The sequence below is a fragment of the Grammomys surdaster genome, unplaced genomic scaffold (genome assembly GCF_004785775.1).
Source record: "Grammomys surdaster isolate TR1022 unplaced genomic scaffold, NIH_TR_1.0 215, whole genome shotgun sequence".
In the NCBI taxonomy this organism is placed as follows: Eukaryota; Metazoa; Chordata; class Mammalia; order Rodentia; family Muridae; genus Grammomys; species Grammomys surdaster.
Window position 1 is genome coordinate 311,180 of NW_021604660.1, and position 20,425 is coordinate 331,604.

Consider the following 20,425-nt stretch of genomic DNA (forward strand, 5'->3'; position numbering starts at 1 on the left):
TCCCACCTTCTGAAGTTTCCTGGGAACACACTGTCAACATGAGAACATTTGACATCCAGTTCTAGTAGTTGCCAAACTTTGGTATATTTTATTTGTAAATTCTTTATAGAGTTTCTAGAGTATTTAGGGAAGCAATTTTGTGTGTGCGTGTGGGAGAGAGGCAGGAGGCCAGAGGAGGCACTGGAGTACCTAAAGCTAGTGAATTGCCTGACGAGAACGGAACTCTGGTTTCTATCCATTACAACTGCTTGTAATAGCCAAACCTAGACAATGGATGTCTTTTGGTGGGTGAATGATTAAACATGGGGTATAAGCTAAGTAGTAAGGAAATAGCTAACTCAAATTCTGGGTTAGTGAAAAACCAGTCATGAAATGTGGAAATGGCTTGTCTATAAAATACTACTACTTGTAGATTGCCTTTACAAACCAAACTTTAACCTGTGGCCAACTTAAGACTTTGAGACCATTTAGAACCATGTACTCATTCTGATCACATGATGTTTACCAAGCCAGTTTTAAGATTAACTTTTAATAAAGACAACATAACCAATCTTACTGTGCTTTGGTACCCATTGATATGTGCTACATTCCCAATTTTTCCTTTGTGGCCCATTCATCCCTTGAATCAGAATATCATACATGTATGTAGGATGTGGTGGCTAGACCAAAGATTATTTGCTGGAAGCAACTAGAGTTGAAAGCAACACTCTTCATTATGTGAGTTTTATTTTTTTTTCACAAGTACATATTTTATGGGATAAACAGTTTCCTCTGAGATCAAAATATTGTATCCTATAGTAGGAAGTTCTTAAGTAGGAAGAAAAACTCAATAGCTTCTGGAAGTTTCTGGAATTGACCAGATTGACTGGGCCTGTTCCTGCCAGAGCACCCAATTAAAAGGGAGTCAAGCTTGGAAGACTATCAAATCAGATAAGCCCCAGCTGTTTGGAAGAAGTAAAAACCAGCTAAGCTGATTTAAGAGGTTTACATCAACTTGGAATCATTTGGGAAGATCACTCACTCTCCAACTTGTACCTCACTCACGTTCTGTACTGGCTGGGCTGTTCAATAGTGATGCTCTTCATACAGGAGGAAAGATCTGAACTCTTCTGAACAAATCAGGCCCAGACTTGGATAGGTGGCACTGAGGGTTAGTTTCATTCTTGTCTTACTTTTCACATGTCTCTATCTTTCTGATATTTTCCTTTCAGAAAAATTAAACATGACCTGATGAATAGCTGAATTCTAATATAGAATTATAAAAGACTTAAATTTTGTTATAGTAAATATTAATTCTTTTATTTTAATGTTTGTTGATAGCAAAATCAGAACTGATGCTCTTTTGGATCTTGTTTATCCAGTAAAAGATGTTATTTGTAAGGGGGAGAAAAGACTTAGTTTAACAACTCACATAATTCTGATTATTCTGTACTCAAGAGTACTAAAAGCTTTAACAGACCAACCTAGAAAGCTCATATAGTCTAAAGTATGCAGGAGGGATGGGTGGCTCTCCTATAAGCTGATTCCAAAAGCCAAGTCAGTTCCTTTTGTGAATGTGTATTTAGAAGGTGTGTACTTCTCCAGTCAAGGAAGGAAGCCAGTGAAGAAATACGGACTGGAGGATTGTGGGAGGAAGGTCAGAAAAGTCAGGAATGCTAGTCTTCATTTCTCCTGAAAACTTATTAGAACTCTAATTTACCACTTAGAAGAAAACTTCTAATACCTGAGGCACAGTATGGCCCAAAGAAGCATTCTCAAAATGCCTTACTGCATTACTGTACAATTTAGGCATTAACCACACTGCTTCTTGTGCTCTGCCAGAATGGAGACTTCTCCAAGTCTTAAAGAACCCTGGCTTTAAAGCCTCTCCGATTCTTGAAGAAGACAACTTGATTCTCTTGTCCTATATTGTGGCAAAAAATGTCGGCATGTGGTGGCACCCAGTAGTAATGTTCTCATCTTATTTGCAACAATGAGAGGGAGGTTTCTCTTGGTTCTTTATTAGAAACATAGAAAGCAAGCCAGTATACCTTTTAAACAAAGAACATTAAAACACATTAAGGTCAGAAGCATATTACTCCTGTACTGCAATACACAGTCTTTCCCCCCCGCCCCCCAAGTAAAGCACAAAGACCCTGATGTGACTCACAGTGTGATAAAGGACAACAGACAATTTAAAGCCACCTTCTTCCTATGAGAAGGAAAAATCACTTCATGAGGGCATCACTTTGAAAGACGACTCAACAAATGATAGTACTCGACATTCATCATATTTATTTTACTAAATACCATGGTTCAAAAGAACACAAACCAGAAAACGTACTTAAACTAGTCTAACTGGGTGGGGTTAACCACACCCGGCCTCCACATCCTATGTATATGGAGCTAGTACCTCGTCAGAGTGAATGATTACTCGTGTACACTTCGCCTTTTCTGTTAACATGAATAAATTTCTCTGAACATAAAAAAATTTCTCTGAACCAACAAAGACATGGAATATTACAAGGTACAGGCACTTTATGTTCCCAGTTTTAGAAATAAGCCAAGTGAAAAATACTTAATAAAAGTAACTGGGCCAGAGTTTTCTACTTTAGTTCTAGACACTTTAACTCAACTGAAAATAAACAAGTTTAGTTGGAATTAGTGGTCATATTTGTAAAAAAAAAAAAAAAATAAATCCAATTACAACTGGGGAAAATGGCCATTTGAATTCAACATAAGATATGCCAATAGTGTGCATTGAAATGTGTATCCCTAGGCAGCCGAGTACCATCTGAAAGCTTTGTGAGCATATGGGTAGGGAGAAAAGCAAAAGGTGCTTTTATTCCACAGTATCTGATTAAACAAAAAGTAATTTACAAAACAAAGTACCAAATGATACTTTAAAATAAATACTTCATCATTTTGATGAATATATACAGTGTCCACCTGGGAGTTTAACTATCTAAGAGTGGCATTTCACTATCCAGAGGCGCAGGAGCAAGTTCACATAAATAGAACAGTGTGGCTTCACTGGCTTCGGCCTCAGTCAATGGTTCCAGGCGGACAAGCTTACTCTGGGTCGGTTCTGGATCCAGGCTGTTATCCAGGAGCTCCTCAGCCTCTATGGGTTTATCTACAGAGGGGACAACTTCTGAGGATGCAGTTGCACTCCCCTGCTCAATAGCAGATGCAGAGTTCCCATCAAGGAATGCAAGAAGTGGAAAGGCAGTATACTGGATAAGTTGTTTATCTATAAAGATCAGAAAAATTACTTTTATAAACCCAAAGAAGAAATTATACATTTTATGTCACTATGTTTTAAAACACGTTTTCATTTCAACAATTTAACTGTGAGATTCATTTTTTAATGTTAAGGGGAAAAGTTTCAAACTGTAAGAACCATGACTTTACCATGTAAGTTTTATTTAAGTACTAGAAGCTTGAGACATCATCCACAAGGCCTAGTCAGCTCTCTCATTTGTTTATGTGGTCTATAGCACTGGGGCTGAGCCCAGGGCTCTCTCACATGCTACACTCACATGCTACACCAGGGCCCGATCCATCCAGCTGTTAACTATGACAATGTTTTTTACCACGGTTTGCATTAAATTCTATACTGAAATTCTCAAAAGAAAAACCTAAAGAAATGAAGACTGCTTCAGTTCCTACCTGGTTTGGATTTAGATTTTCTTCCCTCTTCTGAAACTTGTTGAACAACACTGCTCTTGGTTGCTTCTAACCCCTTATTCTCAGACTAAAAAAAAAAATATGTAACATTACTATTTTACATAAATTCCTTGAAAGTATCAAATAATTAGAAACTGATAAAATAACTTCAACACATCTGCAATATACTGGAAAGGGAAACATCAGAAATGATGAACCAGAAGAGAAATCTCAATGGAATCAGCCAGACCAGCTAAGAAACTTGTCCCCGAGGGCAGAATAAAGCTCCCAGAGTGGGATAAAGAAAGGGCATTCAGTAACAGAGGGCACTCCATAGCAGGACACAGTGATGGGCGTAAATCACACACGCTGTTTCACATGCTAGTGAAGACGTGATTAAATCCACACTTCAACAGTTCTGATTAGAAATGCATCGCACACTGCTCTTCTCATGAACAGGACAGCCTACACAGATGAATGCGCTCAGGTTGCCAGGGATGACAGGGGACACCTCTCAAACTGCCCCTGCTCTTGGAAGCCTCAATTGTGATGGTTTCTTCTGGTCCTTTCTGTGACTCCTTTGATCTCTTATTTCATTTCGGTGGATTCTTCGGCTGCAGTCGTTCTTCCTTCTGCATACTGTGGAGTGAGACCCACAACTGTGCTGACAGTACAGCGAGCTAGACAGTGCCTGGACTCTGAGGGCAGCTGAGGCTCAACCATATCAGATAACCCTATGTCAGACACCACCAACTACCGCTATGTTGCTATAGTATGTATGGAATAGTGAACATCTGTGTACATCCTATAGTCCTGCAGCTGTCATAAAGTGAAGCAGTAAAAGTTTCAAGATTCTAGAAAAATGACCTCAAGATGAAAAATCATTCCAAATTAAGGAAAAAGAATTCATCATTAAGAAGTTATTGTACATAAATGTTAATATATTTTTATAAACCTTAAGATAGGAATTTTCTAAGAATGTTACTGTTGATATTGTAAACATGAGAACCAAGATTAGAAATGTATTTTTCCCATGTATTTTCTTGTTCATTACTAGTGGCCACTCAGCTACACTATAAGGTACCTAGACTAAGAAAATATTGATACATGTTATATATGCTTGTCATGAACAAGAGATAAAAATACCAATAATTTTCAAATCTTAGAACTGTAATAAAGCATCACCCTTAAATATATTTTTATAAGATCAGAAAGCAATATGTAATTTTTTGTGTTACCGGTATTTTTGAAAATTCTAAAGTTATTGGTTTCTAGGATAAAGAGCATAATCAAAGAACAGTGAGTCAGTTTTAGTAAAAAACAGCAAAGCATATTAAACTAAAGTATGATGTAACTTAATACTCAATATAATGACAAAACCTTACTCTACAAACACAGGTAAATGATGGTAAAATTCATCTTACTGCCTATTTATTAAAAGTTTATCTAAATACAGACACACATTCTTTTATGCATTATCTATATCTGCTGAATCTACAATTCTAGCATTCACTGTTAGGACATACAACTTACAAAATGAAAAATATTTACGTTTGGCCATTTATAGAAATAGTATATGTATACCAATAACCCAACAATGCACAATGAACTTCCAAGTCTACAAATCCATCCAGTTCTGAGTCAGCCTCAGTGAACGTTCACTGGCCAGGCCATCTCCTTACACATGACAACAGGAAATTCCAACTCACCAGCTGTATAACCCTTCCCATTGACCTGAGATGTCTTATTTTTAGATTACAAAGGACAAGCATGTAACTGACTTCACTAACCCAGAAATTGAGCTTAATTTATTTTATAACTGATAAAAAACAAGGATTAAACAATCTGGTGTATATATATTAGATATAGGAGTAAACCAGTCAGGACAATTACGGTATACAAAAGTAACAAGCATTTTATAAGCATCTGCCATTACAAACTGCCCTTAAGAATCTCCTGTCAACTTGCTAAAGTCCAACTGGATCCTAATTGTTGAAAAAATTCTTATAGCTTAAAACAGGGGGAAAAATATTTATATATATTTATCCCTACTTAGTAAACTTGACCCTTGCTTTAGTTACTGCTTTTAATGCTAACAAAGTAAACGTATGTACAGAGGTAACAGGAACCAGTTATTTTCAACTTAAATTGAGAAGTTTGTGGAAAGAAAAAATATACAATGCAGACATATTTTAAAGTTTTGTTTGTTTTTTGTTTTTCGAGACAGGGTTTCTCTGTGTGGCCCTGGCTGTCCTGTAGACCAGGCTGGCCTTGAACTCAGAAATCCGCCTACGTCTGCCTCCCAAGTGCTGGGACCAAACGTGTGCGCCACCACTGCCCAGCTATTTTAATCATTTTTATTTTAAAGAAATATCTGAACAAGCAGAGGCATGGTGATTTCCCAGCACTAAGAGGCTGGTTTCATACTGAGAATGAGTCCCACATGTGTCAGAACTGGGCAAAGAAAGACCAACCCCATAACCAACTGCCGATCCTCCATCTAGCACTGCACTAGCTCAGTCACACACAGGAGGAAGATAGGAAATGTTTTCTGTCACTGAGAGTGATGCTGCTTTCTATGTATGTTTAAAAGGTCACTTTCATATTTGTATAGCTATGGGTCCTGAGCCACATGGATTCAAACTTACTTTTGTATTATGGATGTAATCTGTGGGATTCATCTGCACAGAACTAGTGAAAAGCTGAAAGACCAAACAAGAAAGATGATAAGTTTAAAAAATATTTAAAAAGATTTGTGTTAAAAATTTTTATACAATCATGGTGAGTGAAGAGAGGTCACTCCTACATGAGGAAGTTTCCACAGATTCAATCAAGTTTGGAAAAGCAAGAAAGCAGAAAGAGAAACAAACAAAAGGCAGAGCAAGCTGGCCCATGCACTAGATGGAATTTTATCTTGTAAGGATCTCTCCACAGTGGGGTAACTAGTTCTCAATTCATAATTCTTATCCATTCATTAAATCTCCACTCAATTTAATATCTTTTATTTCTCTCTCTCTAAATGTTTGTTCCTGGCCATACGATGCACCAAAGGCCGAGTCCCATGTCTTGATGCTAAGCATTTATTGAATACCTACTCATTGATTACATGATCAACTCATCAAATCTACTGACAGTGGAACCTAGCATTCATATCAAGTGGGGCCTCTGACAATATGGTGTACCTACTTTCTTTCCTTCGTAGCAAAGGAAATTAATAAGTGCTAAGACAATGCCAATGCGCTGTACTCACATTCCAGCCAATTTATAAATACAACTTTCATGTCATAAGCTTCAAAATCCTAGCAAATCCCCTCCACAGGGTAAGGCTTGTAAGACATCACTGGCATCATAAAAATATTTATTTCTGCTCTCCAGGAGCTTACAATCTAAAAGATGATACAGACATTAAATAACCAACTTATACTCATATACAATCCAGTTTTACAATTAGAGCTTAAAAGCACTAAGGAGTTTGGAGACCAAGAGGAGAGGAAAGCATGAACACAGGCAGACATAGGATGAAACCTAAGAGTCATAATGAAGCTAAGTACTACTCGTCATCAATCTGAGAGAACATCAAGAATTTGGAAGACAGAGAAGTACTTAGGAATAGTAACACCAGGAAGGTAGAGTATATTCTAGAAATGGTTAAGACCAGTCCAAATAACAGAAGTTCTAACTTACACAGTTATATACAATAAATAAATAAATAAATAAATAAATAAATAAAGCTGAGCAAAGCCAAAGCCATGAGTGGTCCAGGCCCTGTCTAATCAGGCTTAGTTCAGACCCCTAAGAACAATCCAAGCACTGAAACAGACCATGGTTTGTGCTGGATGAGAATGAGCAAAGCAAGAAAACAACAAAATGCAGGTTAGTTCTTTTTGCTTCCAATCTCTGTAGACTCTGACTCCTTTCCTTAAAGACCACAGTTGTCACAGAGGTATCCTTGGCTCTCTTTCCATTTCCCTGTTTTCTTATCACCCAATGGCCGCTGAAGAGGAATGCAGCTCAAATCCTCGGTGGCCGACGACTATCTCTACTACTTCAGAGAACCCTGATGCAATTCTACACCTGTAGACAGGGTGACACCCGAGTGAGGCCAGCAATGCAAGCAAGCTTCCTTCTCCTTCTTTTGCCTCAGCATCCTGTTCAGACTTGGGAGCATGTCTTACATACTCTCAGAAGATAGATGAGGCAAAATATATACAACCAATTCCCATATAAGGAACTGATGCAACTTAAGTTCTCTGGCCCGACGCCCTCTTGCTGACTCCACCCTGATACAGAGAGAACAGAACATTACAAAGTGTAGCCAGAATTCTCAACGCACTTGGTTTATATCTTGAGCATCTTCACCATTTTAGAGAATAAGGCAAGCAAGCCAGAGCTAGATTTTAAAATTTATGACACTTCAATCTAATTCATAGATGATATAAGTCTTACATGAGAGAAGTGAAAATACAAAATTAGGGTGGTTTGTCAATGTTATTTTGAAAACCAGTATCTAGTGATGAGATAAGAAAAGCAAAGAGAGTCTGGTATATATATGAGCTGCATTCCTCCTCAGCAGTCAGTGGGTGATATGAAAAACAGGGGAAGTGAAATGGGAAGAGAGCCAAGGATACGTCTATGACCATGTGGTCTTTCAAGAAAAGTCCATGTCTTAAGAGACTGGAAGCAGAAGGGGAAAATGCTATTAATGAGTATATAGTTTCAGGAATAAAAAAAACATTTGGGTACTGAATTTAAATAATCTAAGGACTTTCACATAAAGCAAGATATCCCAAATGTGCAGAGTAGAATGGAAGAGAGGTAGACAGACACAGACATACACCCCAAGGATGGAAATTTGAATTGGGTGTAAGGAGGGAGGCAGCTAATGGTTACCTCCAAGAAAGGATACAAAACTGCTACAGTGTGAGAGGCCTGGAGCATAGTGATTTATTCTCAGTAAGTATGGAGGTTTGAATAGCAATTTAGTATATGTTCAAAGTGAAACTGAAATGAACCAAAGACCACATGGCTTTGTAGATAGCCAGAATTATTATTATTTTTTAACACTCACATTCAGAGTTGAGACTGAGGCTAATGGACTCAGGGAGGTCTGTTAGGTTACTGCTACCAAGCCGGAATAGGATATCCACACTTAACTCAATTACCATGGTAATAAGAACAGCATGGAAAGGAGGAATTCTTTAAAGACAATGAAATACAACCTTGTGTGGTACGGGGAATTTGGGAATGATGTTCAAGCTCTGTGATGGACTAATTTCATGAGAAGAGATGTACATGATTAATAAACCAGAAATAAGACAGAAGAGGAAGAAAGGACTAATTCCTTTTGGCATCATTAAATTTCTTATAATGACAATACTACAGAATCCTTTGATATGAAAGATTCCCTGTGAAGCATGTCTCAAAATAAAGAGCAGATCTTTGGAAAAGAGGAAAGAACAAGTGTCATGTGAGCAGGACAAAGCCAGGTGAATCTAGAAAGCTTTGAAGACCAAGAGAAGAACGCACAGACAAAAGGCAACAGGGCAGATCCAGATGCTCAGGGGCCTGAAGTCAAAGGGAAAGTTGGAGTTCAGTTCACAAAGCTGGGGACAAAGACGGAGACAGGCAATCAGACTCGACATTAAAAATATGCCAAATAAAATGAAATGTATTTGCTAGAAAAACAGTAATTCTCTTAAGTATTAAAAAGTGTATTTATGCTATTCCCACTTCTACTAATTTCCAAAGGTCTTTATTCAATTTATTCTAGAGAAAAATATACATACAGTAACACAACAGCAAGTCAAGACTAAAGCTGTATTCAGTAGCAGTAATGTTGAAAAGAGAGGCTTGTTATAGGAGCAACTGCTCCTCAGAGGCAGACAGCGACCACATGCCAGTGTCCTGTACCCATCTGCCTATGCTTCCTAGTAAAACCATTAAGAAAGTAAAATACAGTAAGCATAGAATACAAAGAGTATTGATTTTAAATGACACATGGAAGTATACAAACCACCAGTAAAAGAAAGAGTATCCAAAATACCTACATCAACCAGAAGATCTGGGTCTATGCTAAACTGTCTTCCTGAGAGCATAGCTTGGAAGTCCTCTAAACTGCAATCAATACTGTCAAGGTAATCCAACAGCTCAACCCTAAAGAAAAAAAAATAACAATTTCATATTCATCAGGTATTCTCATTCTTATATCGAAAACCACTGTTGGTAACTTAGCTAGTCTTCAAAATAATCTTGGTGAGTCCTTAAGTCCTTAAGACATTCCATTTAAGGTTTGGAATTTCAAACTCATAACCTTTACATAAATTTATGCCCTTCAGGAAAGAGATGCTGTAATAACAGCGTGCTTTACCTTTTTCTTCTTTACTACCTCACTACTCTAATACTCCTAATAATCAAATTACTTCTATACTATAAATTACTCCATTTTAATACAATGTCCCTCAATAGAAACTATACCACTTTATACAACTGGTAGTTAAAAATCAAGAATACCTTACAATTAAAACAAGAATTTCATTTTAAAAATCTCAAGAATTGCTCACCAAAGTTCCAAGACTACTCATGGACAATTAAATCCTATTTACTAGAGAGTTCACCTTTGATCAACAGAAAGAGACAACACAGGGTCTACATCTAAAAGGAAGTTCACTGTATCACGTAAGCTACTATTGTTACTTTAAATTTATAGAAATTTAAGTATTACTTTAGGTTTATTATAGAACTGAATATAAGAAAGTAATTCAAAACATCTGTGTAAACACTCACTTTCCTAACAGGTTAATGTTGTCATTCAGAATGGAATCCATCATGGTCACAGGGTCTTCTGAGGTCAGACTGGAGGAGCCGTTTAGCTGGATAGCATTCGATGTAAGAGGGCCACCGCCGCCAGCATTCCCTACACATAAGGATTCTCTGGCTGGTTCACTCTGCTCTCCACTCTGAATGACAGGGGCATACTCATCCTCATTGTCATCTTCAACAATAACAATGTCAGGATACTGGCTACAGCCATAGCAGCAATATGAGAGGAAAAAAAAGACAAAACAAAAACCATTACAACTTTAGACAAGGTAAATTGATTTTTCATTCACTGCAAGATCCTCAAATCTATGAAAAGGTTTCTTTGATTTGGAGTAAGTAGTAGTTTAAGCACACATTTTGACAGATGATAGAAAACCAAAACAACAACAAACAAACAAACAAAAACCAGTTTAACTCCAAATCAATTTTCATTCTTTTTTTTTTTTAGGTAGCTTTATATGGTTCAATAATTCCAAATATGTGAAAAAGATTAGTGTGCCAAACCAAATATCAAAAAAGAATTAGTTTTTCAAAAAAACCAAAACATCAAGCAAAGACAAACTAAGGCTTTTCTAGTATTTCATAAGAAAAATGACCCATATTTTCCCAAATTTTATCTCATGATTCCTTACTTGGAGGGATCAACTATAACATCCTCATTTGTTTCTGGAATAACTGGAATATTTTCTTCATCCACATTATCATCAGTAACATCATAAATAATTATGTCATCTGAAATCCGTTCTCTTGACTTTAAACCTTCAGTCCTGCTGTGTGGAACCTAAAGAATCAGGAGAAAACAAAAATATATGAACTACTACAAAAGGTATCAGCCAAAAAAAAACTGGACACATCCTATTTACTAAATGTTGAGGATTCAATACTAAACCAAACAGCTTTGTCCTCTGTCTTTCTGGGACTCACATACTAATGACTTATAATATCATTTTACAGAGCTATTAAGTATATATCTATATTCTACTTAACAAATTAGATTACTGTAAGAGACCCTGAAGATGAATGACATGCCCAAAGTATGTTTTTCCATGGAGAAGTTCAAATTCTAAATTACTTTTTTTTTAAAGATTTACTTATTTATTTTATGCATATGAGTATACCACCATTGCTCTCTTCAGACACACCAGAAGAGTACACCAGATCTCATTACAGATGGTTGTGAGCCACCATGTGGTTGCCGGGAATTGAACTTAGGACCTCTGGAAGAGCAGTCGGTGCTCTTAACCACTGAGCCATCTCTCCAGCCCCCTAAATTACTTTTTTAATAGATAAGCAATGAACAAGTTCAAGGCCTTCAGAAATCTCAATCACAATTGCACAGCCACTGCACTGGTAGTGACTGTTCTATCTGAACACGCTGTGTCTAAAGAAGTTTTATTCTTACTCATTGAAGACCTTCGCTGAGAGAAATACAGCACTTCAAGAATCCCATAGTTAGAGGTCACTTGGCTATTTTACCAACAACTGGTTTGTTTTAATGTTACGATGTAGATACACAGGTCTGTCTGATGGTGCAGGTCTGTAATCTCAATTACTCAAGAGGTCAGACACAGGATTGCCTAGGCTACAGAGTGAGTTCAACAGCAGCCTAAGATAGCTTGGTGGAATCCCATCACAAAATGAAAAAAGGTAGCTAGGGATAGAATTCAGTGTTCAATGCTTGCCTAGCAAGCACTGGACTGTAGGATTGATACCCAGTAACACCAAAAGAAAAATAAAAGGTATGGGTACATTTAGGTCAGTTATATTAAGAAGTCCAATTCTCTAAAGCAAGTAAGTCATTATTATAATGCAAAAATAAATTTAAGTTTCAACTTAAATGACACAGGTAAGAGAAGTAAAATGGTTTTTTTCTTCTTTTTTTTTTTTTCTTTTTTTTTGGTTTTTCAAGACAGGGTTTCTCTGTATAGCCCTGGCTAAAATGTTTTAAATATATAAATTCTAGTTAAACACACACACACACACACACCCTAAAATATATGAAACATTTTAAAAAATATATAAATTTCAGTTAAACTAAAACAAACCATCTACTTATATAAGCTTTCAATCCAACACTCATGCTAAACAGGTTTACAATATATACTTGGTTTAGAAAGAAAAAGGGGGTGAACACTGAAACATGAAGTTAACACTATCCCATGGGATAAAATAAACAAATAAACCTTCAACAGTTCAACAGTAAATCTGACATAATATTTAAAAATTCTAACAGTTCAAAATAACAGCAGTAACTTAGTAGGACAGCATTTGCCTTGTCCTAAAACTTCCCTCAAAAACTCAGCTCTGATCTCTAATGCGCGCACGCCCGCGTGCACACACACACACACAAAGGATTATCAATGAGAGAAAGCAGTATCATAAAAAAGGCTTCAATTACTTTGATGGTAGACTAATCTGCAATTAGATGTTAAGACTGACAAATTATACAGTCTATAGCAGAAACAAAAGCATGCAAAATATTTTGAAATTGCTAGAGAAAAGTACTCTAGTTGGCATATAATTATAGAAGAGGAAAAGTTGCATAGTGTAATCATGTTACACTATGATGACATCATCACACTCTTCAACTTATACAGCATCACAAAAAACTACATTTCTCAACCCCCCGACCCCGAAAAAAGAAGCCACACTGTTGAGGTAAACTGCATGCAGTACAGACTGCACAGTATTGAAATAACATCATCTATATCATGTTTAGGTGTTATGCAAAATAACAACAATCCTTGGAATTCAGCACATAAACCAGCCAGGGCAATGACACATAGGAAAGCTTGGAAATAAGCAATTGTATTTGTAATGACATTTCTCAAAATCCTTTAAGAAAATAATGAACATGTCATGACGTAACAGAGCTGGGGAGTGAGCACTTACATTATCATTCACTAAACGTCTGTGACTGCATGAAACACTGCCATATAAAATTTAGTTTGAGACAATAAACATAAAATACATTAAAATTTACTTTATGGTGGTGATTATCAGTTGGTTCTTTGACTATGTGCTGAAATAGATTCTTCTTTGGAGCTCCATTTGTGTTTAGAAGTAGGGGCCTGTAAATAATAATTGTAATATTTATTTAATTGCATCCCAAAAATTAAAGAACAAAAGCTTTCTAATAATTTACTCATAACACATCATATTTACTTTAATAGTGAATGAGAACTTTCAATAAGGATACAATAGAAATTCTTTAGAACTATTCAACTCCATACAAAGTATATCTACTTTTTTAAAAAGTAGTATCACAGAATAAAAGGCAATAGAATTAAAGCCACAGACTTTATAAACTGTCAAAATCCTGGCCTTACAGTTCATCTTCTTCTCCTTCCATCTATGCCTTTTGTCAATTATCCTTCTAGTTTAGGTGTGACAATGACATCAAGAGCTAATATATTTGTATGCATTACAAACTATCTTTAAGGTTTTAAATTACCAAGTCTACTAAATTTAAAATAATATTTGATTCTCTCCCTTCCTCACAACATTATTTTTAAAGAGTTCTCCTCCTAATGTTACTTTAAACTGTTAACATGAATAAACAATCAGTTAGTAACACAGGCAAGTCTACCAAGTGACCATCTGGCCAATCTGGACTTCATAAACACATAAGAGGAAGCTGAGCCTGTTGGTGCCTGTCTGCAACCCCAGTACTCAGGAGGCAGAGTAGGAAGATGGGGAGTTTGAGGTCACTTCCAGGTATCTCGGTAAGATCCTATCTGATGGAAGGAAGGCAGGAAGGAGGACAAGATGACAATGAGAGGATAAACAGGTTGCATATATCCAAAACACGGAACCTGATTATGTTGATAGGGCACAAACGGAAAATTCACTCTTAAGTATGTGATGGGCTATGGTGAATTAAGGACCTATGAGATGAAAATCTTCCGAGGCCTTTCAGCTGTATGTCTAAACTACCTCATGTACAAAATTATTAATATTATATATAATTACTTTCAGACTGTATGCACACAAAACATAAAAATTTGAACTCAGACATAAATTTCATCATAGGTAAATCATAGGTCTGCAAATATTCCAAATCTGAAAAAACAAAAAAACCTCTCAAATATTTCTACTATCCTAAGTATTGTGGAAAGGGGTCCTCACCCTGTTAAGATTACTCTTGAAGTGCTAACATAATTTAACAAGGGCAAGCTGTTCTCTGGTACCAGGGATACACTCAGCAAACAGCTATTCATGCTTCAACACTAAATTGTGTGTAAGCCAAAACTCACAAAACTTACCTTTTACGTTTTAAACTCACAAGTTGATTATTCTGAACCAATGTAACAATAAACTGGACAATCTGAGAGGAAAATGTAAATGAAATTCTTTCATCAAAGACTGTGCAAATTATATTAAAGCATATTAGTTACTACCCAATTTTCTGCCCTCAAGGTGCTCAATAAAGGACTCTAAAACTCACAGAAATAATGCTATGTCATTTTATTTCCCACAATCTTAACATATGAGATTTGCTTTTACAGGAAGACAGCACTGTGATGCAAAAAAGACAAACTGGTGTTTGACAAACATTTTCTAACAAAGGTAATATAACTAGAAGCAAAAGGAGTTAATAACTCAGAACAGGTCATAAAATTCAGGTTTGAAAGAGTATACTGGCCAGTTTTATCATCCATGGAAGCTTACCCAGCTATAGACATAGTAAATTTTAAATATCTACTACATTTAGAGGAAACTCTATTAAACAGATATAACTAACCCTTCTTATTTTATAGACTTGTTTCTTTATGTAAGACAAATGGATAGCTGTGGTGATCCAGTATCTCCTTAGACATTTAATCTCCACCTCACTACAGAACTGTGCCATCTGAATTCTGATGGAGCTCAGCAGCGGATGGGTTAATTAGGTGTTTAGAAACCTTCTAGGTAACCTTTATGAGAGCCACCGTGGCTTACAGTAGGGCTTGAAATGTTATTGTCAGCTTCCTACCAAAGATGACAAGTAGAGTGAAGCCGGTGAGTAATAAGGACCGAGTGTTCTGGTGTCTGAAAAGGGTCAAAGGAGCTGAAGGACTCTGGTTCCGACGCTGTAGGGTTTTATATGCTTTATGAAACTTAATTACATACCAGCTAAGTCCATTACATTATACATCATATTCAAACTTCAGATCGCAACAGGCTACGGAGGGAGTTCAAAACTGAAGTCTTGTTGTAACTTTACTAATTATCTTTGGTTTTTTGGAAAAAGAAAGTGTAGATTAAGTAGTTAATATTTAACCAAAATGCTGTCTTGTAAAAAATAGTAACAGAGTCTTTTCATCAAGTACAAAATTAGGAACATCTGTTATTTTAACTCTCCCTAACAATTAAGTCCATTAAGGCCATGCATTACAACTGTGAGCAGAAGTTTAAAAAGAAAACATATACTTGAATGAAACACTGAGAATTGAATTCAATTATATTTAACCTTAATGTCATCTTATAATACTAGTATACTGTTTTGATCATAGGCCACATGTGACAACTGCTCTTCAGCTCTGCCCTAAGGCTGGTTCACTACAACCAAACCCTGTCAGTCATCAACTTATTTTTAGCTCAAGTGCCTTTTCAGGCAAGAACAAGATTCATCGCTCCCCACCCTCCCCCCTCAAAGAACCTGTTGCTATGAGCCTAGCTTACTCATAAGCAAAAAATAGATCCGTTTATTGCTCTCATGTTTCTTTTCTTAATAACAAATGGAAATTGGAATGTACAGATTAAATGACAAGGACCCAATGCTGTGGCAGATTCTAAGTCTCCCTTGGATTCTGGTCAGTAATGTTGAATTTATTACTTTATTTTAACTACACTATATACCAAGCCTAATTATAGCCCAAAAAAGCACCACTGAACTCCTAGTTGGGCCAAATGACTTAAAAATTAACTATACCTATCAGAGTGAAAAGCAACAAGAAAAAGTCCATTGAACAGTCAAACACAAACACAGAACACAAACAAGTAAATACAGAGTACAGGACGGGCTGAAGTTTCTTACCTTTCGAATAACTTGTTGCTGCTGTGCATGCTTTGCCCTTAACTCTGACACCTCCTTCCAAAGGGATTCATTCTCACTGTATTAAAATGTATTTTAAAAAGCAAAAAAGACTGGGTCAGAAGATCAAGCCTCAATAGCTTTTAATCAAGAAAGCCAGAGAACTTGAACTCAGAGGTGGAAGAGGCAGGCAGAGATAGGAGAGTTACAGGTTCAAGACAAGCTTAGGCTATACAATAAGACCTTATCTAAAGAAACAAGTACTGGATAACTATACTACTTCTCCTATACTATAAGTATTTCTTCTTAACTATTATCTACTAGTTACAACAATACAGGGGGAAAAAGATACATACTTACATGTATATACTAGTAGGTAATTTACCCCTTTTGATAACTGGGTTTGTTACTATTTGCTTAAACATATACTAAGTTTCAACAGGATAGCAAGTATCTTCAGCCTTTGTTAATTGCTTCAGGAAACAAAGGAAAGCAACAATGACCAGCATCTGATGTTCTGCAGGCATGTACTTAGCATCTTACATGTGTGAGTCACTAAACTTCCATAAGCACAGCCAAGAAAAGAATCATGTTCTTCACTCATAGATGAAGACTCTGATGTATGGTAAATAGAAGGGACTTTGCCCTACATCACTGAGATACATCTACAACTATTAGAGTAATATGAAAGTCTGTCAGACCCTACAGCTGTCTGAAGGTCTGCCTCAAACCCTCTAAGGAAGCAAAGGACACCTCTAAGTGTTTTTAAAGAAGGAAATTCAGTAACTTATCCAATAGGCATAATTCCTTTCACTTCTTTCTTGCCTTGTAAAACTGAAATTGTAATATGTGAATATTAGTAGAGTTAAAATAGAAAGGTAATCCAACTATCAAACACTTATATGAATTCCTATTTATCTCATAAAAGTTATCTTCCTCAATATGTACTATTATTAAAAAAAAAAAAAGATGGCAGGTTTACATATAGAGGTACCAGAAAAGGAAATTGTTTTAAGTACTTACTAAATAATCACTGTTTTCAAATTCAAACTTAAAGCCACTGCTAGCTGTCTACCGAGATAGAAGATGGTTACCACTAAGAGTTAAAGGACGAGTAAACGATCGAATGCTTGAATTAGGTTAAAGGACACTGCTGACAGAAGACAAATAGAGCAAATAACATAGCTAGTTAGATAAAACAAGCAAAATTGGAAAGTTTAAGGCTTTTTCAAACAAGGAATCAAAGTCCAAAGTCACTCATCATGAATATATTTGAATTAAAAACTAACGCAAAAATGTGAGATAGAATGTATAAAATAACTATTCTCAGGCTCTTGTAATTAAAGGAAGACCCCAGATATGTAAGAATAAAACACACCTAATCTAATACATTATTGGTATGGCAGTTAAGAAAATGCTACTAAGTAATGCAGTGAAACAAGGAAAAACATGCTTTTGAAGATAAGCGGTTTGTACAGGCCCTCTCCAGCATCTCTGTGCAGTAACAAGTAAGGCAACTCTCATGTGTATATTTTTTTTATTCTTATTTGACATGTCTTACTTTTTCCTAAGCCACAGAAAGACATACATTTTAACAAAGTCATTTATGTATAAAGACCATATGAAAACTGATTATATATATATATAAAATTTACTACACTATCTTAAAGATCATAAGCAAGACCACTTTCATGGCTAGATTAAAGACCATATGAAAATGGTTATATATATAACTTACTACACTATCTTAAAGATCATAAGCAAGACCAGTTTCATGCCTAGATTTATATATTTTTCTGACAACTATAATTAAAACTTATTATTAGGACAAAGTCTACAGCTACAACCTAAAAGTAAAGCAAACTAACACTTATAGGCAAAACAAACAAACAAACAAACAAACAAACAAACAGAAAACATTGATCTTGGCTACTGAAGACTACTTAAAATAAAACACCAAAGAATCTCCAGACCCCAACACACATACCCCAACCTCCATAATATAGTAGGACTATATTTGGAAATAATATTTTTACCTTTTTAATTCTGAAAGCCTGGACTCAATAGTTTCTTGTTTTATTTGAACCTTCTGAGCACTACTAATAATTTTTGTTAAATCTTCTTGACGAATTTTATTTTCCTCTGGTTTTGAAGATGAAACCTTCCAAAATACAAATTTAGAAAATTAAAGATATACTAAGCCCCTGTGATTGCAAATTAAAACTTTTTGTTATCTAGAAGTTCTAGATAAATTCTAAAACAAGAATACAATTTATAGTTCGATACAAAAGAAAACAAAGAATAATCACTTTATTTCTCCCTAGCTTTCTTAGGAGTAAGCCATCTCATTATAATGGGATAAGCAGGACTATGAGAATCTTTGTTTATTCCCTCTGCCAAATTACTTACCATTTCCAAGTGTCTTTAGTATCATATTCCACATTTAATTCAAAGTATACAGTAATATAGTTGTACAGTATGTACCTTCATGTTGGGTGAGACTTACATATTTTAGCCCCTGAGCTATATATATGCATTCCTTTGCCCCTTCCACCACTGCCTCACACTTGTTGGTGATGGGAACTGAAGCCAGGGTTTTCAGGGTGTCCTATAGTGGACCATGTCCCTGTTCTTTCTATCCACCTTTTTAGATTTAGTAAAGACATTCATTTCAGCAGAAGATACCTGGTTTTTGATTTTTCCCCTCAGGCAGCTCAGGAGTAAGCGCCCCCATTAAGATGTGTAGCCGCCCTCTGGCTCAACACAGTCAATATTTCCCTTCCCTTGTTAAAGTGAAGACTGGAGCTCTCTCAGCACCACTGAGCTTAGAAAATAAGTGATGGGAAGAGGCAGATGATTCATCTATGCTTTGTTAGTCTAGTTTGTCTCAATCATTATTCACATGTATTTGTTATTATTGGGGGTTACTGAGAAAGGGTCTCACTCCATAGTCCAGGCTGGGCTGGAACTCACTATTTAGTCCAAGATGGTCGTAAACTTGCAGCAGTCCTCTGCCTCCCAAGTGCTGAGACTACAGCTGTGCACCACCACACCAGGCCTTTTCTGTACACAATTTTTTTCGAGACAGGATTTCTCTGTGTAGCCCTGGCTGGCCTCGAACTCAGAAATGTTCTGGAACTCACTCTGTAGACCAGGCTGGCCCAGAACTCAGAAATTCACCTGCCTCTGCCTCCCAAGTGCTGGGATTAAAGGCGTGTGTCACCACTGCCTGGCTTCTTCTATACACTCTTAATTTAAATTCAGTGGCTTAAAAAAAAAAAGTCATGCCTCACATTCATAACCTAGTTAGTTCATGTCAGCAGCAGAAGCTTACCTTCCTTTTAATGTTCTCCAACAAGTCATCCTGGCCTTGTTTGAAATAAGGATGTTGAAATTCAACAGGGCCATCTCTTTCCTGTTTGACAATTCCAGATTCGATATGTACTACTTTACGGAAGCCATCTGACAAAGATTCAAATTTAATGACTAACATTAGACAAGTGAACCATTCATGGAGTTTATACAGCAATACACTGTTATTTGAATGAGAAGAGCAAACCACTGGTCACACTCACACATATTTAGCTGCCTCACAAAGCTCGCCATGTTGTTGTGTTTGAAGTACTTAGGAAGAATTTCCTTTGCAAATCTCTGCTCATCCAAGACCAGAAAACTTTGTCCATTCTAAAAATCAAAGACCAGAAATGTCAATTAGTTAAGGTCCACTGACAAAAATCTAAATCAGCTCTGGTAAGTGTTCTTAGATACCTCCAGACCAACACTCTTTCTGATAATGAAAAAACAAAACAAACTAACAACAACAACAACAAAAACCTCCTCAATTACAAGCCAAATTACAAGAATTGGTGTCAGCTTCAACCCAAAAGCTTCATCATATTCTGTGATGAAATATTAGAAGAATTTCTATTAGGTAAGCAAAAA

The 20,425-nt window shown here is 36.3% G+C and overlaps 1 protein-coding gene across 2 annotated transcripts in view; it reads right to left on the bottom strand.

Moving 5' to 3' along the window:
- Positions 1 to 1,980: 1,980 nt before the first annotated feature.
- Positions 1,981 to 20,425, bottom strand: part of Hsf2 (heat shock transcription factor 2) — a 28,075-nt gene continuing 9,630 nt past the window's right edge. Inside the window, exons 2-13 of one of the 2 annotated variants that reach the window (XM_028772609.1) lie at positions 20,059 to 20,167; positions 19,818 to 19,945; positions 18,520 to 18,644; positions 16,487 to 16,562; positions 14,733 to 14,794; positions 13,451 to 13,538; positions 11,100 to 11,248; positions 10,432 to 10,668; positions 9,696 to 9,801; positions 6,297 to 6,350; positions 3,652 to 3,736; positions 1,981 to 3,232 (exon numbers count right to left, since the gene is read on the bottom strand). In XM_028772609.1, coding sequence (XP_028628442.1) covers positions 2,937 to 3,232; positions 3,652 to 3,736; positions 6,297 to 6,350; positions 9,696 to 9,801; positions 10,432 to 10,668; positions 11,100 to 11,248; positions 13,451 to 13,538; positions 14,733 to 14,794; positions 16,487 to 16,562; positions 18,520 to 18,644; positions 19,818 to 19,945; positions 20,059 to 20,167 — 1,515 coding nt within the window. In that variant the 3' untranslated portion in view covers positions 1,981 to 2,936. The remainder of the gene's footprint in view (positions 3,233 to 3,651; positions 3,737 to 6,296; positions 6,351 to 9,695; positions 9,802 to 10,431; positions 10,669 to 11,099; positions 11,249 to 13,450; positions 13,539 to 14,732; positions 14,795 to 16,486; positions 16,563 to 18,519; positions 18,645 to 19,817; positions 19,946 to 20,058; positions 20,168 to 20,425) is intronic. The other variant, XM_028772610.1, reaches the window with a different exon arrangement.